Source organism: Pongo pygmaeus, chromosome 16 (genome assembly GCF_028885625.2).
Source record: "Pongo pygmaeus isolate AG05252 chromosome 16, NHGRI_mPonPyg2-v2.0_pri, whole genome shotgun sequence".
Lineage (NCBI taxonomy): Eukaryota > Metazoa > Chordata > Mammalia > Primates > Hominidae > Pongo > Pongo pygmaeus.
Window position 1 is genome coordinate 63313290 of NC_072389.2, and position 21844 is coordinate 63335133.

General features: G+C 43.6%; 1 protein-coding gene across 2 annotated transcripts in view; it reads right to left on the reverse strand.

The window, feature by feature from the left end:
* Window positions 1-12766: 12766 nt before the first annotated feature.
* The window catches only part of ALDH1A2 (aldehyde dehydrogenase 1 family member A2), a 118959-nt gene continuing 109881 nt past the window's right edge, over window positions 12767-21844 (reverse strand). For both annotated transcript variants that reach the window (XM_054449996.2, XM_054449998.2), the window contains 4 exons: window positions 21422-21586; window positions 20566-20723; window positions 20199-20273; window positions 12767-14654 (listed from right to left, as the gene is read on the reverse strand). In XM_054449996.2, coding sequence (XP_054305971.1) covers window positions 14582-14654; window positions 20199-20273; window positions 20566-20723; window positions 21422-21586 — 471 coding nt within the window. In that variant the 3' untranslated portion in view covers window positions 12767-14581. The remainder of the gene's footprint in view (window positions 14655-20198; window positions 20274-20565; window positions 20724-21421; window positions 21587-21844) is intronic.

The following is a 21844-nucleotide window of genomic DNA, read 5'->3' on the forward strand; positions in this document are numbered from 1 at the left end:
GAAAATTCTCCTGGCTCCGTGCTGCTCTTGGGTGGGCCATCATCCTGCCTTGCTTTTGTCCATTCTCCATGGGTTGGGTTTTATCCTTGATTGGTCCCAATGTGTGCACCTAGATGTTTCAGTTGAAGATGCTGTACTTACTCTCCCCTTTTGATCCTCTTCCTGAGAGCTGTGCACACTAGCTGCTTCTAGTCAGCCATGTTGGCCACCCCCTGTTTCTACGCATTTTTAACCTACATAGTATCATGCTTTATATATTTTTCTGCAACAGGCCTTCTTCACTTAACAGTTACGTTTGAAACTAATCATTCTCCCTCTTCCTGGTACATGGAAAAGAGTCAATAAATGTAGTTTATTCTATGGTAGAGCTTTATGAAAGTATATTTAAAAAGTATTAATGGCATCTCACGATTGTGAATCTGCACTGCTGTGATTACTAGTAAGGATAAGAAACTTTTATCATGTTAACTGGCTGCTTATATTCATTTTTCTTTGAATTACCTATTCATATTCTTTGCCCAGTTTTCTTTTGGCTTGTCTTTTTCTTCTTAATTTCTAGAAGCTCTTTATACACTCTGGATCCTGATAATTTGTTTATTAATGCATTGCAAATATTTTCTCATATCTGTTGTGAGCATACTTTTAAAAATACCACTTATGAACTGAATACCATGTTCTAGGTGTTGGAATACATTGTCAACATAGCACACATTACTCTCCCTCTCAGTTTTATAGCAGAGGAAAATGAGTTGCAAAAGATAAGAACCTTACCCCAAGACCCACATAAATGGCAGAGCCAGAATCTGAAGCCTGCTTGTCTGACTTCGGACCCAGTCTTACTACCACTCTTGACCTTTATCCAGGCTAATGGTCCCACTTGACCAAATGCAAGGATTATGTTTTAAACCTCAGATCATTTTATAATAGATTAAGAATATAAACTCTTTAATTCAACCAGTAAGTTCTCATCTACTTTCTATCAATGCCATTTACCGTGGCAATAGGGAAGCAAGCACAGTCAGTACAAATGAAGCCACAAGCCGCTTGGAGACACGAGCCAAGTCTTGTTCACAGTACTGTTATCACAGCCAGGCACATGGAGGTGCTAGGAATTGATGAGATGAAAGGTCCTCTCTCTAGCAGCCAGAGTTCTACTTGCCTGATGTCAGTGGCTGTGGAAGGATCTGTTTTCTTCAGGGTCCTTGGGAATATCTTTCCACCACTATACTTCCCCCACCATGATCCTGGGTTCAGAGCTGTGTGGCCAGATCCTGCAAACCTACCCTACCCTGTAATGGGTTCCCTCTTCGTCACCATTACTGCTCCTTGTGGATTCCAGCAGAGCAGCTTTCAGTCCACTGGCCGGCCAGCTTGCTACACTAGAGAAGCCACGTTAGAAATCAGTCTTAAGGTCATAGAGCAAATAAGTAAATCCTGGAATTGAGTTATCTTCAAGAGCCTGTCTTCCAGATTATGCCTCAGCCACCTCCTTGTAAATCCCATTCAGAAGTTCAGAGGAGAGCAGTGCAGTCATTATTTCCATTTGTTGTCAGAAAAGACTCCTAGTCCCTTCCCTCCCTTTCTGAATCAGTCTTCAAGGCCCTACAAGTACCTCACTGCTTTTCTTATCCACACTCATGGATCTACCTTGGTTGATGGATAGATATCTTCCCCTTGAAGTTGATTCCATGTACTTTCTGTTGTCTTTTGTTACTTCTGTCCACATTGTTTTCTAGAAGCTACCATCATAGAGGGAGTCAGTACAGGGTTAAGTAAGATTCTGAGCTTTGAACATGCTTCTGAATCACCTAGCTGTGTGCCACTAAGCGAATAAAAAGTTCCTGACACATTGTAGGCTACATAATAAATAATCTCTCATTTTCTGACCACTTCCCTCCATCCATCCTTCTAATGTACTTTTTGGAAGCAGAGAGGTATTAACAAACTTAAATATCAGAGTTTCTATAAAAGTTCCTCTAAAACTCCCCCTAGCTCCTTCTCCCCATCAAAATGTATCACTTTCTTCCTCTGCCTTCCCATTGCAGGTTTTCTTCTTCCTATACTTATCATATGATATTATAGTGATACTATATTATAGATGATGTTATAGTGATTTATTTGTTTCTGTCTCCCACATAGGCTGGGAGCTCCCAAGGACCAGTACTTCCTGTTCACTAGTTAGTCTTGCAACGTAGTGCAATGCCCAACACTGAGAATGGGACAATTCATCCTTGCTGAAAGTATGAATGAAGGAATGACAAAAGGGATCTGGGGAAGTGTGGATGTAGACACCAGTGAGCAGAGTGGGAATAATTCCAAATGGGTAAACCAGAATTGAAAGAGGAAGGAGTGGATAGTGAGGATTGGTTTGGCAGGGGCTGGAGACTGGGGGCTTCATCACCTCTACTGATGCCCTATGCCAAGGTCTGGAAGAAGATTAGATTCTAGTTTCTGTACTGCCACTTCTGATAGCCTCTCAAATGTCAGCTTCCATCAGCAAAACAGGGATTAATCATATCTTTCACCCAGGGCAGTGGTGGGCTTTCAGTGGAACCATGTAACATAAAGACATTTCACAAATGCAAAGCATGTTGAGAAGAGGAAGCTAATTCTGAAGCTTAAATCGCTTGTTCAAGGGTGTGGAGTCAGCACACAGCTGGGATCAGAACCCAGGTGCCTGGACTCCTAGTCAAGAGCCCTCCCACCACATCGAGCTATCCCTCTGGGAGCGCTAGAGTGAAGAAAATTGAATTTTAAGAAATGCAAAGGAATTCTTCATGTGGTTGCACACAAAGCCCGCACTCATGTCCAGCTCCAGGGCAAGCCAACTGGATGCTAAGAGACAGGAAACAACCAAGCTATGAAGAAAACTGATCCAAGTGTTGAAAAGATAATTTGTCCAAAAGCAGACCCCTGGTGAAGCTTCATTGTGTTATTTATTAGCTAAGGGTTAGCAGTATGTGGAAATGAAGGGTTGCTGGGACCATTAATAGAAGATCTTTATGGCCATTACTGACTCAAATGTCAGGAATGAAGGGCCTTTACTCTCTAGAATCCCCAGCTCCTTTTATGGGGCAGTCTTTCAGGTATGAAATCAGTCAACTTTGGAAAACTGTCTTTTTTTTTGAATTTTTGATGCTGCAAAGGACAGAGGGAGTAAGGAAAGAGGCAATAAACAGGGCAAGGCTTGCATCTTCCCAGAGGGGCCAGCAGAGAGGCACATTTATCTTGACAGGCTCCCCTTCTGAGGCAGCACCCTGGGAGTCCCCAGAGCCATTCATCCAGCAACCCCAAGCCTCTGCGGGCAGGCTCTGGGCTTGGCAGAAGCCCTTCCTGGCATGGTTCCATGCCAGAAAAAGAATTCTGCTTTCCCCCTGCAGGAGGAGAGAGGGTCTGGAGGTGAATGGAGCCATAGCCCTCCAGTCCCAGAATGGCACAGGTCTTCAGCAAGATGACAACAGGCAACATAAGCTAGGCCTGTAGGACATGCCTAGCACAGAACTAAGAGCACTGCATACATGATGTGCTGTCATTTCCCAAAACCCAAACCTCAGCTCTCCATCTCTAAGATAAGGAGACCCTAGAGGGCCTCCCAATGCCTGTCTTGAGAGCAGCTGTAGCACAAGCAGTGGTGCTTTATGTTAAACATGTATGTGATGCATTTGGAAAGACACCAAGAAAGAGATAATCATATTTGTTTGAGGACTGAGACACGAGGATAAGGCATTGGAAGGAAATCTTCCCATATACATATACTTTTATTTACTTATTTATTTTAGAATTTTTAAACTAATGCATGCAGTTAACAATTTTAAAATAACTAATTTACATTAAAAATAAGACAAACAACAAATAAAGATCTCTGGGCCTACTGCAGTCCATTTGAATCAGAATATTCAGAGAAGAAATGGGGCAGCCATTTTAAATCAGTTCTCCAAAGTGATTCTGATGCCAGGTTCGAGAACCACTACCCTCAAGGACAACTATTCCCTCCCCGCTCAGGATCCCTGTATTTTACAGATAAGAAAACTGAGCTGTGAGAGGAGCACTGACTAAGCCAAGTCATATAGTTGCTGAGAAACAGAATAGCAAGTAAAATTCAGGTTTTCAATGCCAGATTTCCAAACTATGAAAACCCTCACTCTAACCTCACTGCAGCCCCGAGCATCCTTTTATTTCAATTCTACTTCTTGCCCCAGGTCCCCTGCCTTTCAAACCCTGCTTTCTTCAAGCTAATCTGGTAAATGGAGTGATGATGTGTTTAGTGGGTACTAATGGGCTAATGTACTCTACTAAAAGACACTTCATGAAGCTTTCTGGAGCCATGTGCAATTAGCAACTGTGTTTTACTTCTGTAAAGTAATACAGGTGATTCAGTAGGATAGCAGTTTTCCCAAAATTCTACCCCAGGAGGCAGAGGAGAAAAGGCACTGGACTTAGTTCCAAGACTTGGATTTAAAGGTTTATCCTGTGGAAGTCATTTTGGCTCATTTTCTACATCTGTAAAGTGAGGATATTAGACTGAATAATCTGAAAGGTCCCCAGGTATGGTTTGAATGTGTCCCTCAAAGTTCATGTGTTGAAAATGGAATCCCCAAAGCAACAGTGTTGAGAAGTGAGATCTTTAAGAGGCAATTAAGTCTTGAGGGCTCTGCCCTTATGAATGCATTAATGTTATCATGGGAGTGGGTTTGTTTTAAAAGCAAGTATATAGCCCTCTCTTGCTGGCTTGCTCTTGGCCTCTCTTGCCCTTCTGCCATGAGATGATGTGGCATGAAAGCCCTCGCCAGATGCCAGTGCCATGCCCTTGGACTTCCCAGCCTTGAGAATAGTGAGCCAAATAAACTTCTATTGTTTGTAACTCACCAGTCTTTGGTATTCTGCTATAGCAACACAAAATGGACTAAGACAAACTTCAAAGGCCCCTTTTACCTCTCAAAATTCTATATATAATCCCTACCTAAATATTGCTTTTCCATTTGAATCTATATTTTAAATGATAGGAAGATTTAATTGTCTTTTTGGAAAACAGTTCCTGGTAACACTGAAAATTTTGTAGCTCTGAGCACTGGGAATATGGTTTTAGCTATTTCAGAATTGGGTGGGCAACAAAAAGAACCATTCAGGGCAGTTTCAGTTTTGATCCGAAGAAACAACAGTAGCAGTGACCAAACATAAGTTAAAGAAGAGAAAATACCCTGTTAGAATTGGAGAGAACCCAGCATGGAAAGCTGTATTTTAGCACGAACGTGCCTGATCCCTCATGATTTCTGTTCCTGTAGAGGGAGGAAAGCAAGATATGCGTCAAAGAAAGGGATGGTCAATAAGAGATTCTCTATTTTTCATTTCCTTGCAGTCCCTACTATACAAACTGGGACAAGGAGCCTTGATTTAAGGTTTCTCTCCTATAAAATGCATGAGAGAGATACTACTTTAAGTCTTATCAGCCATATACCCTGAGTATATATGAATTTTTCAAATCTTTTTATGAGCAGGTTTAAAAAATTTAAGGTGGTAAAATATACATAACATTTACCATTTTAACAATTTTTAAGTGCACAGTTCTGTGGCATTTAGCACATTCACACTGTTGTGACCATCATCTATCTCTAGAACTTTTTCATCGTCCCCATGTGAAACTCCATATTCATTAATAACACTAACACTTATTCCCTCTCCCACTCGCCCCTGGCTGCGGCCACTCTATTTCCCGTCTCTATGAACTTGACTACTCTAGGGACCTCATACAAGTGGCATCTTATATAAATGGAGCCTCATATATATAAGTGAAATTATATAAGATTTGTCTTTTTGTGACAGCCTTGTTTCACGTAGCATGTCTTAAAAGTTCTTTCATGTTGTCGCATGTGACAGGATTTCCTTCATTTTTAAGGACGAAAAAATTTATATGTTAATATGTTACATAGTATAATATATACATAATATACAATTGTGTATATATACATATATAAAAACAATTGTGTGTGTGGTGAATGTGTGTGGGGTGTGTGTGGGGTGTGTGTTGGGTGTGTGTGGGGGGATATGTGTGGGGTGTGTGGTTGTGTGTGGGTATGTGTGTGGGGTGTGTGTAGTGTGTGTTGGGTGTGTGTGGTGGGATATGTGTTTGTGGTGTGTGTGCACATGTGGTGTGGGGGGGTGTGTGTGTGTGTGTGTGTCTGGTGTGTGTAGCTCTGAGCACCAAAAGCATGGTTTTAGCCATGTCAGCATTAGGTGGGTGGCCAAGGGGCCCATTCAGTGAAATTTCAGTTTTGATCAGAAGAAAGAAGAATAGCTTGAGACTCACTAAAAGAAAATGAATATATAAGAAATTATGCATATATGCAATTATATATGTGTACCACATTTTGTACTCATTCATTGATGGACACTTTTGGCTATCGTGAACATGAGTGTACAAATACCTGTTCAAGTCCCAGCTATGAGCAGGTTTAGACAGGGATGAGAGGACCATATCTGGCAGGTTGGGGCACTGGGGACAAACTTGCCTCCTTCATGGTTGTACACAGCCTTCTCATGGAGCTAGGCCCCTGTGCTCATCACTCGAGATCATCTCACCCCGATCCACTGTGAGTTGAGCCCCACATACTGGCGAGCCTTCCCTGGCAGGCAGCTGTGGCCAACACCCCGCAGGCTTTCCTTTCCTCTCAGGAGGGCTGGGACCACACAATTTGGTGGCTCTGTGGAACACTTTTTCCTCACAAGCATTGTGCCTTCCTGCCTCCTCAGCAGAAGACCTGGATGCATGACTCAAACCCACGTAAATAAGCACATCTTCCAAAGTGTCGATGACCTTTAAAATAGGAAAGAATTGAATTGGAGGGTATGGGAACCTCTCTCCTGGAGTAGGGCTTTAAAGGTTACCAAAACATTTCTGAACAATGTGTTTAATAGGCAAGACTAAAAACTGTGGTTTAGTTTCCTGACAAGAATTCCTGACAGGCTTATTTATTACAATCCTTGATATCGCTGAGGGTAAGTGGAAAAAAATGACAAGTGTTTCCAATATGTATGTGGCGTTTAGCATTACTTGTTATCTTAGAGAAGAAAAGGGAGGAAAAAAAAAAGCCAAGTCAGAATCCTGGGTCATCACGCCCCAAGCTCAGACCTCAGGATCGGGTGGGTTTCCAGCGTGGGTTTATTTTCCTAGATTTTTAAAAGGTTATCAGTTGGTCTTGTGGGCAAGCCTTGTATCTAGTTTGCAAGAATAACAGTTTCTTGTGGGAATGAAACAGAACAAACAAGCAACAGAAGAATTGTTCTGAGCATTTTCCAGTTCTCTCTTTGCTGTCCTTTAGGCGGAGCTGACTTGAGTTCAGCCCCTGCTTGGGAGAGGGCTCCTGCTTTCAGCATCTGGCCAGGGCAGCCCTGCTCCTCCTGCAGCTCTGGGGAGAGGAGAGGCCTTTGCAGAATGTTGTTCTTACAGAGCCATTCTCATCACCCCCTGAGGACTGCTGTGGTTCCATTTAAATATTCAAACTAGGCAAATCATTTCTCTCCCAGGCCAAAAGCCGCTATGTTCCTCGAGCTTGGTGACCACGATAATAATAATCATCTTAATACAGCTAACATTTATTTAGTACGAATTGGCAAAGCTCTCCTCTAAGTTAGTATTTATTTGCCGGCTGCACCAATTTATCCATTGCCTGTTCTTGGTATCTGTTCATTTAAACAAACGAGAGCCAGCCCAACATTTTCTGTGTCAAAAAAAAATCTCTGGCTCTCGGTGATTCCGCAGGTGGAGCAGAGCTTACTGGGCACAGAAATGTAATTTTTAAATGGTCATTATCCTTCCGTCATCTTGGCATTCTCCTAATTACTGGCTCCAGTCCCACCATCTGAGTCTACCTTAATGTAGGTGTCCTCCTGCCTGGCTTCCATACAGAAACTGATCCCAAGGGAATGTGACATTTACAACCTCTTTGGGACTGCAGCCTCCAGTAAATACTGATTTATTTATTCATTTTCATTAATTGCTGTCATTTGTTTAAGCTCTTACAATGGGGGCGGTTAAGTACTTTATACGCATTCTTGCTCTACCCTCATGACAACAGTGTAGGTAGGTAATTTTATCGCCCCATTTTACAGGCGAGAAAATAGAGAATTTGGAAGGGTGATTAATTTTCCAAGGGCATACAGCTGGTAAGTGATGGCGCACTTTGGAATTCTTTTCCGTTGCCCATTGGAGGAGGTCTTGATGTTACCAACAAGCTTCCCTTTCTGGAATTAGAGCACGTCAGAAGCTTCAAAGACTAGACAGGTGAGGGGTAGACACCCCCTTCACACACACACCCGTTCCCCAGCGTTGGCCTTACAAGCCCCTGTCCCTACCTGCCTTGGCACACATAGCTCAGGGCTGGAAGCAGACATTGTTGCAGGCTCTGAGAATGTTTGTGGGCATCACCCTCCCCCAGGGCCACCAGGGAGCATGAACTAATTGTATTAACAAGTGGCATGTGGATTTTATTCCCTTTTATACGAATCCTGTGTTGTTTATGAATGAACCTAACTCAGGAAATGGAGACTGAGGCCTCCACTGTTTAACAAACAGACCTTCCCCTTGGGTGTGCCAAGCTCTGGCCAGCCAGAGAGCACTATAGGTTCTTGTTCCTTGCTCCTCATCTACCCTCAATGGTGGTCTTGAAAGCTGTCACTTTAAATTTCCAACCAAGAGAAACTGGAGGAAGGCACTACATTATTGGTTCATAAAATGGATGTAACTGCCTGGGATTAGAGAGAAAGAGGTCTTCACAGGGTCCTAGAATCCCCACATATGGCTGCAGGTGGGGTAGGAGGGGTCTCTCCTCTTTCTAGTTTAGGATTGCTTGAGTTAGTTTGATTTTATCCTGCCTAAGACTCCAAAATAGGAAACCAGAGGTACCTTTCTGAAAACACGCTGGGGAAACCATGTTGTAGAAGAAATTGGGCAACTCAACAGACTTGATAACATCTATTTCTTGAGGAGAAGGACAGGGACTGCTCTAGAGAAACAAAAAAAAAGCAAGCCCAAAAGACCTTGAAACCATTAAGAGGTGTCCATGCTCCAGCAGGAACGGGGGCAGGCTGTGCTGGTTTCGGGTTCCTCCTTGCTACATAGATAAATGGCCAAAGGAAACATTATCCCAGCAGTTTCACATCAAAGGCTAAATGGCAAGCTGGTCATCCTTTTAAGCTGGCCAATAACCAAGTGAAAATTAGGCAGTGTACATGTTTTACGAAGAGGGCTTCACGCCGTACCAGAGTGGACTTTCCCATGCTCTCATTCCCAGCTGGTCCCACGGATGAGCAGTTGCTGTATAAGACATTGTGGGTGGCACAGACAGTGTGGTCAGGGCTACGGGCCAGATTATCACTCTACAGAGGGTCTGAACAATGTGTTGAATGTACAGGAGACTGAAACTTGGAAGAAAGTCACAGCTGCATGCATCCCTCTGGCCCCTAGCTGGCTTGAGGTATTCAGATGCGGTCTGGCCTCCAGGCAAGGAAGCCCCACTGGAAACCCGCAGGAAACTATCCTAGAGTCAGGGTCTATATGAAGGCCTCAACGCTGGGTGAGAAGTGAATTCTGATGTCCTGCAGACTGATTAGCAAATGTCAAAGAGCATTCTGCTTTTGCTTTCTGTAGTTGTTTGGAGTTGTGTGTGTATATCATGTCTCAGACCAACTGAAGAAATATCATCCACCATGTTGCTTAATCCCCACACACCTCGGTGAAGCAGGTAGCACAGGAATGATCCTCTTGATCCTACAGAGGAGGAAGTGGAGGCCCGTGGAAGTTAAGACATACACCTTGTAAATGACTGCTAAGAGACGCTGAGTGAGGACTTCTGATTACACTTCTCACCCTCTGATGCAACGTGCTGAAATTTCACTCTGCCACACCGCTAGTCTGCTGACGCCACAGGCAAAGTTGTCACTCTGGATTACCCACTAAGCAGACCTGGGAAAGGTACCACATTACCCTTCCATACCTCTGGTGTCTGTGCGTGGGAAGGGGGTAGAGTGAGATGGCAAGGGAACCTGCTGACTATTGGTTATGAGTGACCTTAGACTGTGTGATTTACAAGGGTAGTAGCCATGTGTGGCTTGCTTTGTATCCCCAGCACCTGTGCCAGTGACTAGCCGAATAAACATTTGTGGAGGGAGGGAAGGAAGAAGGGGGAGAGGGAGGGTGGAAGGGAGGTTCATTTCTTAGGACCACCAGGTATGCAGTGTCAGCATTCCCTCATGAGGCAGCAGGGCCACAGAAGCAGTGTGGTAAGACCGTGTCATATGTATTTTTCTAGCCCCATTCTGATTTCATTAGTTTCCCATCTTCATTTTTTTAAAACTCTAATTTTTAATTCATGGGACTTTCTTTTTATTTTTGCTCTTACCTTTTAAGCATTCTTGTGACCGATTTTAATATTTCTGAATTATTAGTCAATGAAAAGAAAAACTAAAAACAAATAAATGACTATATAAATACATATAAGTGGCAGTGGGCATTTCTGTTTTGGCTGCACCTTCCCTCCTCCCCTGCCAAGAATGTTGCCAATACAGAACTAGCAAAGTTCTGCATTGAGATTTTTTTTCCCTAGCCATCTTGTATTCCTCCTTTTCACACCTTTCTAAATCTACTCACTCTTTAACATGTATTCTGAGACCAGTTTCCTCCTGCCCCAGCTACTCTAAGCTCTCATTTCTTCTAACTCATGAGGCCGTTATCAACCGTGAGCTCCTGCTCTCTCTCTCTCTGAGTTCTGGGTGAGCAAGAGCATCGGGTGGAGAGCAAAAGAGAGCAGGCATTCCATACGTCCTGGCTGGTGGTGGGGGAATCTGTGGGACGGCTCAGGACCAGGGCCTGCCACTGCAGGGGCTATCCTCAGGCACGGGGGAGGGTACATGGCTCACAGCTTAGAGCAGGGCACCGCCATCACCCCTCCCAGCTAATGCACACCATCAGCTTCTACTTCATCAAGACAGAGATCAAAAGCCCGTAATGCACAGGCTCCACACACCACCCTCTACTTCTCAACCCTTTGCTGCCTGTGCTCCTTGACTTCTCTCCCTTGTTTCTGGGGTGTTAACACCTGTAGAGCTTCCCTCCTATTTCTCTGACTACAGCCTCCATTTCTTTTGCTGGGCTTTTTCTCCCTGGCCTTGGTTTTGGTTTTCACCCTCTCTGGGTTTGCAGCCATGACTTTCATGTTCATGCGAGAATCTGGTCCACCTGAGCCAAGTCCGAATCTCCCATCTGCAATTGCCTGCTTGAGATTTCTATCTGGATGTCCCTTCATAACCCCACAATTCACGTGTCAAAAGCCTGAAGTCAAGATCTCTCCCCACAACTGCATTTCATGTTGTAGCTTCTGTGGCAGGGGCATTACCATTTTCCTACTTGTCCTGGTTAATAAACTTTTTCCATTCTTTCATATTCATTCCTTAAGTTCCAGTGACTTCACTGATTTGTTTCCTTCCTCTCCATCCCCCATAGCATTATGCCATCCATAGTTTTATGGCAAACAAACTCTGTAATCAGTCTCTTTTCTTCCACTTTGCTCCAGACCAGTATACTCCAACCACTGCTTCCATTACACTCCAACTCAAAGCCCACGAGTGTCTCTGTTTTCTATTACATTACTAGGGAACAGCTCTGGCTGACCTAAGACCCTGTGTAGTCTGACCATTTGCCAGCATGCAGTGCCTGCTCTTGCCAGCCCATCTCTTCACTGTCACATAAATATGCCGAGCTTGGCCTCTCCTCTCTGCCTTTGTAGGTTATTCCTTTTATCAGAAATGTTTTCGCATGTCTGACTCCAGATTCCTGCTATCTATATGTGCAACAATGGCACCTTTCTAAAAGACTTTGAAATGATTACTTCATGTCCAGGCCTTTCTCATTTTTTTCCTGATGGCTCAATGGACAGAACATGAGGTGGATTGTCAGGGAGTCCCGCATCTTATATTTCAGAGTTCCATCTGCTGCTGCAGGGGCTGCATTCTCCCATGCTCCTTCTGTTCCTCTGAAAAATAAGCTACTGGCACACAGAGCAGTGAACTCCAGTCCACAGCAATGCTTCTTGTCCCCCAAGCGAGATCTGCTCTGGGGCTAAGTCATTAGGTTTAGTTTTTGTCTCACTTGATCGGAACTTGGGTGGAGATTCCAAGGGCTGGAAGGAAAGGTGGGGAGCTGTGTGGTTCTAAAGGGTGGGAACCACTCCTCAAAAGCGCAACTCTGAGAACACACTGAGAGAAAACAAGCTCAATCTTGGTAGTAGTACAGTCACCATTTACAGATTTCTTTTTACAGCTGCAAAAATATTCCATCACGTTATCAGCCTCTGACTTCATTTCACTTTGGTAAATAAAAATAAAGCTACTGTGAAATGCCATCAGCAATGTGAGCTTGCGGTGTGTAGTCCACGTTTGTGAAAACAGACCCTACACACTCCTCTGCATTTTAGTTTTCATGGAGGCTATTCTAAAGGAAACTTGTTATTTCATATATTTCATACATGGTTATACTTACATGCCAGCTAAACTACACATGCACACAGATTTTAAACAGCATCAGAAAATAAGGTTTTTGTTTACCTTAATACCATTTACCAGTTACCTTAATGAATTCTGTAAAAATACCCTTGCAGGCTTCTGCTCAGTTACCCAAGAGAGCAACACAGCTGAAAAACCCAGCAGCTGAGGAAGGACCCAAACAGATTCAGTATGACACAAAGACTTACAGACACAGCCAAACAATCCCAAGGAGTACACAATATAAATGCTTTATTGCTAGCACAGAGGTTTCTTTTTAAGTAAATTAAAAGAAATAAATCTTCATTTTCACAGTTTATGTTGCAGTCCAAAGGTAACTAGTTGGTTAGTGGCTATGTCCACTTGGACACATGCTACAGGAGGGCAGCATTCACATGGAAGCAATCAGAAATACGGCATCTGTCAGGGCTCGCAGCATTGGGCTGCTGAATGCACTGTCGTTTGTAAATAACAGCAAGTGGAGACTTTAAAACATCATGGATAGATAAGAGTTATAAATAGAAAAGTGGTACGGTTAAGAAGCAGAAAATCGTTAAATACAGAAGGCTATATATATGTTGCCCATGTTCCACATACTCTGGGTTATGTTTGGTACTTTTAAATAAATGATCTGCATCTAGGTTAGCGACTGGATTGGATTTGACAGCTGGAAAGATGGAAGAAGGGATGGAAGAAGGAAAGGAAGCTAACACTTCCCACATTAAACTGGTGGAGTCACTGGAAAGCACAAGAGGAGTATGTGGTTGGGAAGAAAGGGAGGCGGACCTGCTTTACTCCCCCCAAGCTGTAGGCCATGGCCTGCTCAGTGAGGGGCAAGAATGGTATGTGGATGAGCCACTGGGTGTGACAGAGGAGCTCAGTGGAGCACGGCAGTCGTGGCACAATGGAACTCGGCAAATGGAAAAGGAAACCCCTAGGCTTGGCCAGATTTTCCAAGGTCACTGCCAATAGATGTAGGGCACATTATGATAGATGTAGGGGTACAGTATGATAGACCAAAATCACACGTGCAGCACTGGAATAGCAGGTATTGGTGTAGAGGTTCAGAAGGTACAGATTCCAACTACAGAAATAATTCATTTAATAATAATTGTTGCCCAATATTAGAAGCTGAATGAAGTCTGCAAGGCATCCAGCTTTATCAAATTCTTGGGTCTACTCGGATTGTTTTTTGGTTGGTTCTAAGAAAAACTTTGGAAAAGATCTTATCTAGCTATGAAAAACAACCCACTCCTTGCCTTATTCCAGAATAACTGAGAAGGAAGGAATCCACTACACACACACACACACACACCCCAAAACTGCAGCAAGCTCAGAAGCTGCGATCTGCACGTGATGACTTCCAGTCTCTATTGTCCCAATCTTTTTTCATTCATGTTATTTATGGGTAAAAGAAAACCAGATTGGGTCAGGAATATCCCAGGTTCTTATTACATCTGTAGTGTACCAGCTCCCGGCATTTTCATTCTGGTCTGACTCTAGCTAAAACCATTTCATGTTTTGCTTTGAAGAAATGGATAACATGAAATGGTAATTTGGCTTTAAAACCTTGGAAAATTGTTCCCGGCCCAAACATCTGCCCCAAAATGAGCTCAGCTGAGATCTCTTTGGAAGAGAGGGAGGGGTGGGTGAGCGAGGAGGGCCTGGAAGGAGGAAAATGAAGACAGTAGAAAGGTCACCTTTCCTTAAGAGGAAAGTTCTGTGACAAAGGCATGAAATAATACAGCTCCCTTATTTCATCCTGTGCTCCAGAAAGAGATACTGGATGTGTCTGCTAGCTCCTCCTCTTCCCTTTATCCCACTTTCCCCGATATTTGGTATGATTAAGGTGGCCCCTTACAGAGTGCCAAGAAACTGTACCCAGCTGGTTTGCTTTAGTTGTGCAGTGACCTGCCTGGCCTACATGTTATCTTTTCAATCTTTAAATAAGGACCGTGGCTCAACTTTGTATACCTGAGAGCTGGGCCCTACAGAGAAAGCAGAGAGGGACAGATGTGCAGGCTGGGCTTCATCTTCCTTCTTGGCCTTCTTAGGAGTTCTTCTGGGGGATCTTTACTGTCACAGTCTTAACTTCTGAGTACTCCCGCAAGCCGAATTCTCCCCTGAAACACAGAAATGGGCCGGGTCAGATACCAGAAGTCCAGGGAGCTGCATGTGAGTGCAGTGGGAGTCCTGGGGAGGTGCAGTTTATCACCTGTGAACAGCAAGTCCTGGGATGTTCATGTAAAAGTTCCTCACGTATGCGCAGCCCAGCCTTCCTCTGAGGGTCAGAGAAACTGTCATCTCATGAGTAGTTTTTAAAGTTAAAAGGTGATTTGTTTTCACAGTACTGCACAGAAAGGCAATGACTCTCAATTACTCAGAGAACTACTGTCAGCCTTGGCCAGAGGGCACACAGATGACCCCAGGCTGTGCTCAGAGGCTGAGTGCTGTGGGCCGCAGTGGGACCAGGCCCAGGTCTCTGAACGCCATGGCCATGCCTCTCTCCACAAGGCAGCACTGGTTCAGTATTAGTTATTTGGGACAGTAGTGTGCTTTCCTCCCCCAAGAGAGAGGGTGGGAGTGGGTCGCATGTCTAAGTGTTCCTGTCCTTCTGCGTGCTTACTACAATGCTCCTTCTCCTCCACTTCTCTTCTCTATTCTCCTGTTCTTTTTGCCTTGTTTAAATGCCTTTTTTCCTTTTATCTATTTCATTATAAAATCAAGCGTGTTCTCCTCTTTTTCTTCTCTTCTTCTGAAAGTCACTCTTCAGTGATGCTTTTCCCAACAGCCTCAGGAGGAGCTCCTCTTTCGCCCTCTCTGTTCACAGAGCCCCTTGTTCACACCTCAACCACCATACTTATCACACTGGGAGGACAAGGGGCTTGAATATCTCTGTCTTCCCTACTGAGTTGTATCCTACTGATTTTTCTTTTTGCCTTCCACCAAACATAGGGTATAGCCTACAGCAGCAGGCACAAAGAAGGTACCTGATGACCAAGGAAGGAAGGAAAGTAGGGAGGGGAGGAGGGAAGGAGGAAGGGCGAGCTTCCTATTCCCTCTTCCCTAGTTCTAGCCTGTTGTCGTATCTTCTAGATCAGGAAAAAATAAAAACAATTAGGAGATATATTTGAATATGAAACAATTAAATGATTAAGAAAGGCTGTCTTTTGAAACAGTCAGTGTACGAGTTACTGTGGCTGGGCTTTACAAGAGAGACCTGCTGTAAATGATTCATTCAGGTTCCTTTTAGGAGCCCCCATGGCCTACATAAAGCTCCAGTGGCTTTGCCAGCACCACCTCTGAGCACCATGGGCACCTGAGTTGACAGGGACAACAGAGGGCAGCCAAGGAGAGACTGGGGCAAGCAGGCTGTTCTCCTGTCCATATAGTTCATTTCGCTTAGAGGAATGAGAGAAACCAACTGAAATTGCCCCACTCATTGCATGCTTCCCTCATTAACTACACTCAGTCTCGGAGTCTCTTTATTACCAGCTCAGCTCTGGCTCTCTCTGGTCATTTTCCTGTCCTTGGGCAATTCTGAATGTGTCTCTTCATCACGGACACCATGTGCATCCCATTTGAAGTGAATTTACCCCTTTGTTTCCTGGCTTCTGCACGCACTTGTTGGGGCAGGTCCCGAGCCACAGTTCACCCCCATGTGACTGTCTAACATGGGGTTGTGAGAAATGTAAGGAAGTCTACAGAGTCAGAAACCTCACGATTATGGTTGCTTTCAAGTGTGACTGTTGGATCCTACCGTTTGGGTGTGTGATGCAATGGAAAACCCTGCCGGAGCAGAGCTGCTCCTCTCTGGGTCCTGAGCAGTGATCTGTGCACGGGGGAAGTTGACTCAAATCTGCTATCAAAAGAACTGCTCTGGGCCCAGGACATGAAGGAAAGCCAGTGAGCAGTCTTAGAGCAGTACGACTGAGGAGGCATGGAGGAGACAAAGAGCACTGAAGCTGGGGTCAGAGACAGGAGTGCCCACTCAGCTCTGCCATGAACCAGCTAAGGGATGCCAGCTGAGTCACTGTCATCCTCTTGGTGCCCAGTCATCTCTCCAGCAGTTCCTGAACCTCAGTATATATAAGTGTCACCCAAAGAGCTTGCTTCAACTTTTGATTCTTGAACACTACCCCCACCCCACAAAGATTGAGTTTCAGAAGCTCTAGGGAGGGACCAGGAGACTGTGAGACAGACGGTCATGTGGGTCACACTTTGGGAAACAATGCTCAAAGGTCACTGAGCCCTGAAGTTTGGATTCTTAAGCAATTTCACCATCTTGTTCCAGGATTTCTGTCTCAAATTTATTTACTCCAGTTAAATTTTGTGGCACATACAGTCAACAGGGAAGAAGCTCACTGATGCACAAAAGGTATGCATATCATTACTGATGCAGCCCAATCTCTCTGTATGGTCACCTTCATAGCAGGACGAAACATCAAGGCAAAATCACATTTAGAAGACTAGGTTCTAGTCCTTAAGATAAATCAAACTTTGCACACCTAGAGGCTTTAAGGTAACCTGTCAGTATTGGTAGCTCTTGGCCAGCCATTTTAGGACTCACTCAGACTCGCTCATAAAACAAGAAGAGTTTTTGTTTAGGGTATATATTTTCCTGCTCTTTTACTTGACTTGCAGCAGCATTTCTCAGAGCAGAGTAAGGTCTCCAGACCATCAGCATCAGAGGAGCTTGCAGGTGGTCGGGACTGAGAGGGAGGGTGGGAGCAGGTCACCGGAAGGCAGGTTGATTTCAACGGTGACTGGTGGATCCCAGTGTTTGGGTGTGTGATGCAATGTAAAACCCTGCTGGAACAGAGGTGCTTCTCTGTGGGTCCTGGCCAGTGATGTATACTGGAGTCACTCTGGAAGCTTGCTAAAAATGCAGTTCCTGGGTCCTATCGCAGATCAACTAACTCAGAATCTCTGAGAGTGGGTCCCTAGATATGCATGCTTAACAAAACCGTCACCCGGATTGGAGGTGACTTCTCTGTATGCATGCGTGTACACGCATGCACACACACACACATAAACTTGACAAGCCCTGATTTAGAGTATCTAACAATGCTTCTCATTTTCAAAGCCAGTGTCCTGAGTTTTTAAAATGCTGAGGTTCACAGAATTCTTTCCATCTCCTCAGTTTGTGACATTTTATGGCTTGTGCTTTGCCACCCCTCATCTCAGGGGAGTTTGATAAGGAAGTAAGAAAAAGGACAGGAAAAGTGAAACAGGCAGAATTAGGTGGGCAGGAGGACCTGAGAAAAGCTAGTTTCTGAGCCTGGGAATTAAGAGGGCAGCCCATCAGATAACCTGTAGAGGGCAGCCCTCCCCACAGCTCTCTGTGGGGAGACCTCATGGGCTAGGTCAGCCCTCCTTGGAGTTTCCAGATGTTTCTGGAAGTGCCACTTCACGTCTCTGCTCCTCCTAGGGATAGACAGGGAGGTGTCAGGGACCAAAGCTGCATGGAGTTTGCAGGCCATGAGATAAACAATTCTGTCTAGATGGAGGATTAAGTGGAGTTTCTGAGGCTGTATCAAATGAGGTGGAAGAGTTGGAGACCAAGACAGAGCAGGTTCTTTTATTTTAAGCATCTTCTGTCACTCAGGGTCATTTAAGAAAGAGAAAACATGTTTTGGGAGTAAGTAGAGACAAACAAACAAACAAACATGCAATCTAGACAAGATGCAATGGGTCTCATCAAAGAACAGCATTTCCTAATTATTTTTTAACTGCACTGAGAAGGTCCAATCACCATAGTGCCTGGAAGACAAGTAGAGAGAAATGGTTCTTCAGTCTCTTGAGCACTGTTATGTGAGGTTCAGACAGAGCCAGACTGTCTCCTGGACCACCTTTCTGGGCAAGGAGAACACTTCTGATGGGAATAGACTAGACTCAGCTAATGTAACAAGTGTGCCCACAATGAGGGACCATGGGTTAGCCTGGGATTAGGCTCCATCAACCAGCGATCATTTATTGAAAGTATATTTTATGCTCATGATTCACCCTGTTAATGATCTGTAACAAAACAGTCAATGCAAGCAGCATTCCCAGAGCCAGTGACTGCCCCCAGCATTTCAGAGACTGGGAGAGCACAGACATAGAGGAAGGAAATGAAATAAGAAGCAGAATGCATCTTGAAAAGTGGAAGCAGAAGGTGAAGGTCAAAAGCAAATGAAGAGATACCTGGAGTACATGAAGACTCTGTAAAAGCTGAAGGAATACTAAGAACTGAACAAATACGATCCAGATTGGTTATAGGTTCTGGCTGTAAAGTAAGTGAGGGGTACTGGAGGCCGGAAGAAAAGGTTCAAGCGAGAACAGCTTCTCCCTGGCTTACCAGATACAGAACAGAAGTTGGTGACACCAGCTGGAATTTAGGGAAACTTCTGCCAAAGTTACAGGTTAAGAAAAAGAGGAAACACCTATATAACACTAATCTGCTTGATGAATAATGATGATTGCAGCTAACATTTTCTGAAGGCTTGCCAGACATTCTGTTGGATGTTTGCATACTTAATCCTTACACTTAATCCTCACAACAACCCTGAGGTAGGTACTATAATTATTCCCATCTTAGAGATGAGGTAACTGAGGCTTAGATTAAGTAATTTGTCCAAGGTTGCACATGTAGTAATAGAGGCAGGATTCAAATCCGAGCAGTGTGATTCTAGAAACTGCTCTAATCTCCAAGCTATACCTACGTAATAGTTTTGCTTGGGAGCTTGAAATTACCAGTGAAACTATCTGCAGTATGTAAATCCTCTGCTCTGGTCTTGCTGGTTCACTGCATTTCTCCCACAAACACTACAGTTATTTTTCCCGCAATACCTTTACTCACTCTCCCCCACTGCTACCCTGCTTTGCCTGCCAACCTTGAAAATATGTTCCCCCTTCTCTATCCAAGCATTCCTCTTGAAAGGCTGACACAAATCCCTGTAGCAGATCATATCTAAAGGTTTCCCAGATTTTTCCAGCTCACAATGATCTTCCCTATCCCTGAGCTCCTCCATTGGTTTACAGTCTTTTCTGCGATTCCTCTGATTCTTTCAATGTTATTAGTTTTATTTACCCCAAAACATATTAAAGGCCTTAAGGACCTGCATCTTCCTCCACAAACCAAGCACAGTGCTTTGTACATATTTATGCTCAATACTTGTTAGATTGTGAACTAGGTATTTGCTCAAAAAAATAGGCATTCAGTAATGGCTGAGGGAACGGGCATGAAACATGTTTCCTCTGTGAGTCACAGCATTTGGCAAATACAGATCAGTTTCTTTCAAAACGAGGGAAAGTGGGTTTTTTCCCTGGATGTTACGTCCAGGAAAAACTGTTACTTCCTTTATGAAGTCTTGTAGGACCCCAGCAGTCAAAATTAATTGATTTTTCTCTATACTGACAAAATGTTTCACATACTTCTATCATAGCCTTTATTAGAGGGAATTAATGGTACATTATTTTTTTCCATTCTCACTTTGGGAAATGGAATTGTGTTTTATTCATCTCTATAACATGTAATAGAACTTAGCTTATAGTAGCATGTGCTCAACGAAATGTTTGTTGAATGTATGGATGAGTGTAAGATAATTAAACTATTTTTTAAGTACTGCTCTGTGCTGATATTTTCAATCTATTTCTCTGCAGGCATCAGTAACTTTAAGACTTACATTTCTCTCCCATTTCCAGACATCTTGAATCCCCCAAAGGGGCTCTGGGCATTTAAGGCATTGTAACAATTGATCCTGAAAGAAGAAAACATAGTACTGTGAGTTCATGTGAAGTCTGACCACATAATCTGACTGGCATGGTATTTCTTTTAGAAGTTTTATTTTTAAATTCCTTTCCTCCAGAGGAAAAATTTGTAATTTAAAATCTACTTTGATTTCTGGATCTAAGCAGTAAGGAGTGTACCCCTTTTCTGGTGAACTTTGGTTGCTTTTGGTATTCCCCATCCTTCCAAGAAGATACTTGTTTATTTCACCCTGGTCCCTAGACCACCAGTGGAATTTGTTACACGACTGACTCTGATCTTACCAAACAGTCCCAGCTTGCATTGCAGAAGACACTGTGAGGGCCTTGTTGATGTCATTAGTAAAGACAGCTGCTACGAGTCCAAAGTCTGAGTTATTGGCTCTTTCGATAACTTCATCCATCGTCTTAAATCTCAAAATTTCCTGAACAGGGCCAAAGATCTGCAAAAAGATAATATGACTCAACATGGTTGCTCTGTCATTCCTTTACCTGCTTTCCACATTTCAATATTACTTAAATGACATTTAAGTTTAGCAGTACAAAACTGTAAAATCTCCCAACCTTTCCTAGGATAAGATTATGCAAGAAGAGTCTAACATTAGTGTTTAACCTCCCCAACTTCCCCAGCCTCTCCAGCATCACTTGATTCCACTGTGTATACTAGGGGTGTCTTCTTTAGGTACAGAAGAGCAAGTGGCATCCTCTGTGATCCTGCAAACACTGCTCCAGAACTGAATGCTCTGGACTGTGGGCTGATTTGCTCCTGGTTCCTCTCTTGCACAGATGTAAAGATGTTTCATTGTATTCTCTCTCCTGGTTAACATCCTAGTGACCCACATTTAGGAGAGCTGAACTATTGCCAGTGTATTGTTGAGGCCAATGGTAGGCTATTCTGATTGTTCTGTTGGCTAATAATAATCATAAGCACATAGCATGTCACCTGGCCTCCACCTAGCTTGCTTGTCTTTTGGTTTACTTTTCTTCTTGAAACTGGAATTTTCATAGCCATGTTCATTACTGTTGCAAAATGAATATACGTAAAATATAAAGAGCTAAAACTCTAATATCATCCACTAGAAATGCTCTAGAAACGATCCCAAGAAAGATGTGGCTTTTGTAAGAACAGCATATTTGATACCTCCTCCTTGGCAATCCGCATATCATCAGTGACGTTGGAAAACACTGTGGGCTCAATGAAAAACCCCTTTCGGCCCAGTCCTTTGCCTCCACATTCCAGCTTGGCACCCTCAGCCACACCACTCTGGATGAGTTCCAAGATCTTGTTGTACTGTTTCTTATCAATCTGTGGGAGACAAGACTTAATGACTCGAAATACAACCTTCTATGAAAATGGAAATAAGTATGTTCTTGAGAATCTTTCATTTTAGGATTTTTTTCAAAGTTTAACTACACCCAGTCAGATCATATAAAACTGCCGTTACTTACCAATTTTTGACCTACAAAAAATTGGCAATTTTGTATGGTTAATCCTAATATATCGACGATTCCAATAAATGTACTGCTCTGATGATATTGCCTAATCAGAAGTACCAGCTGAACA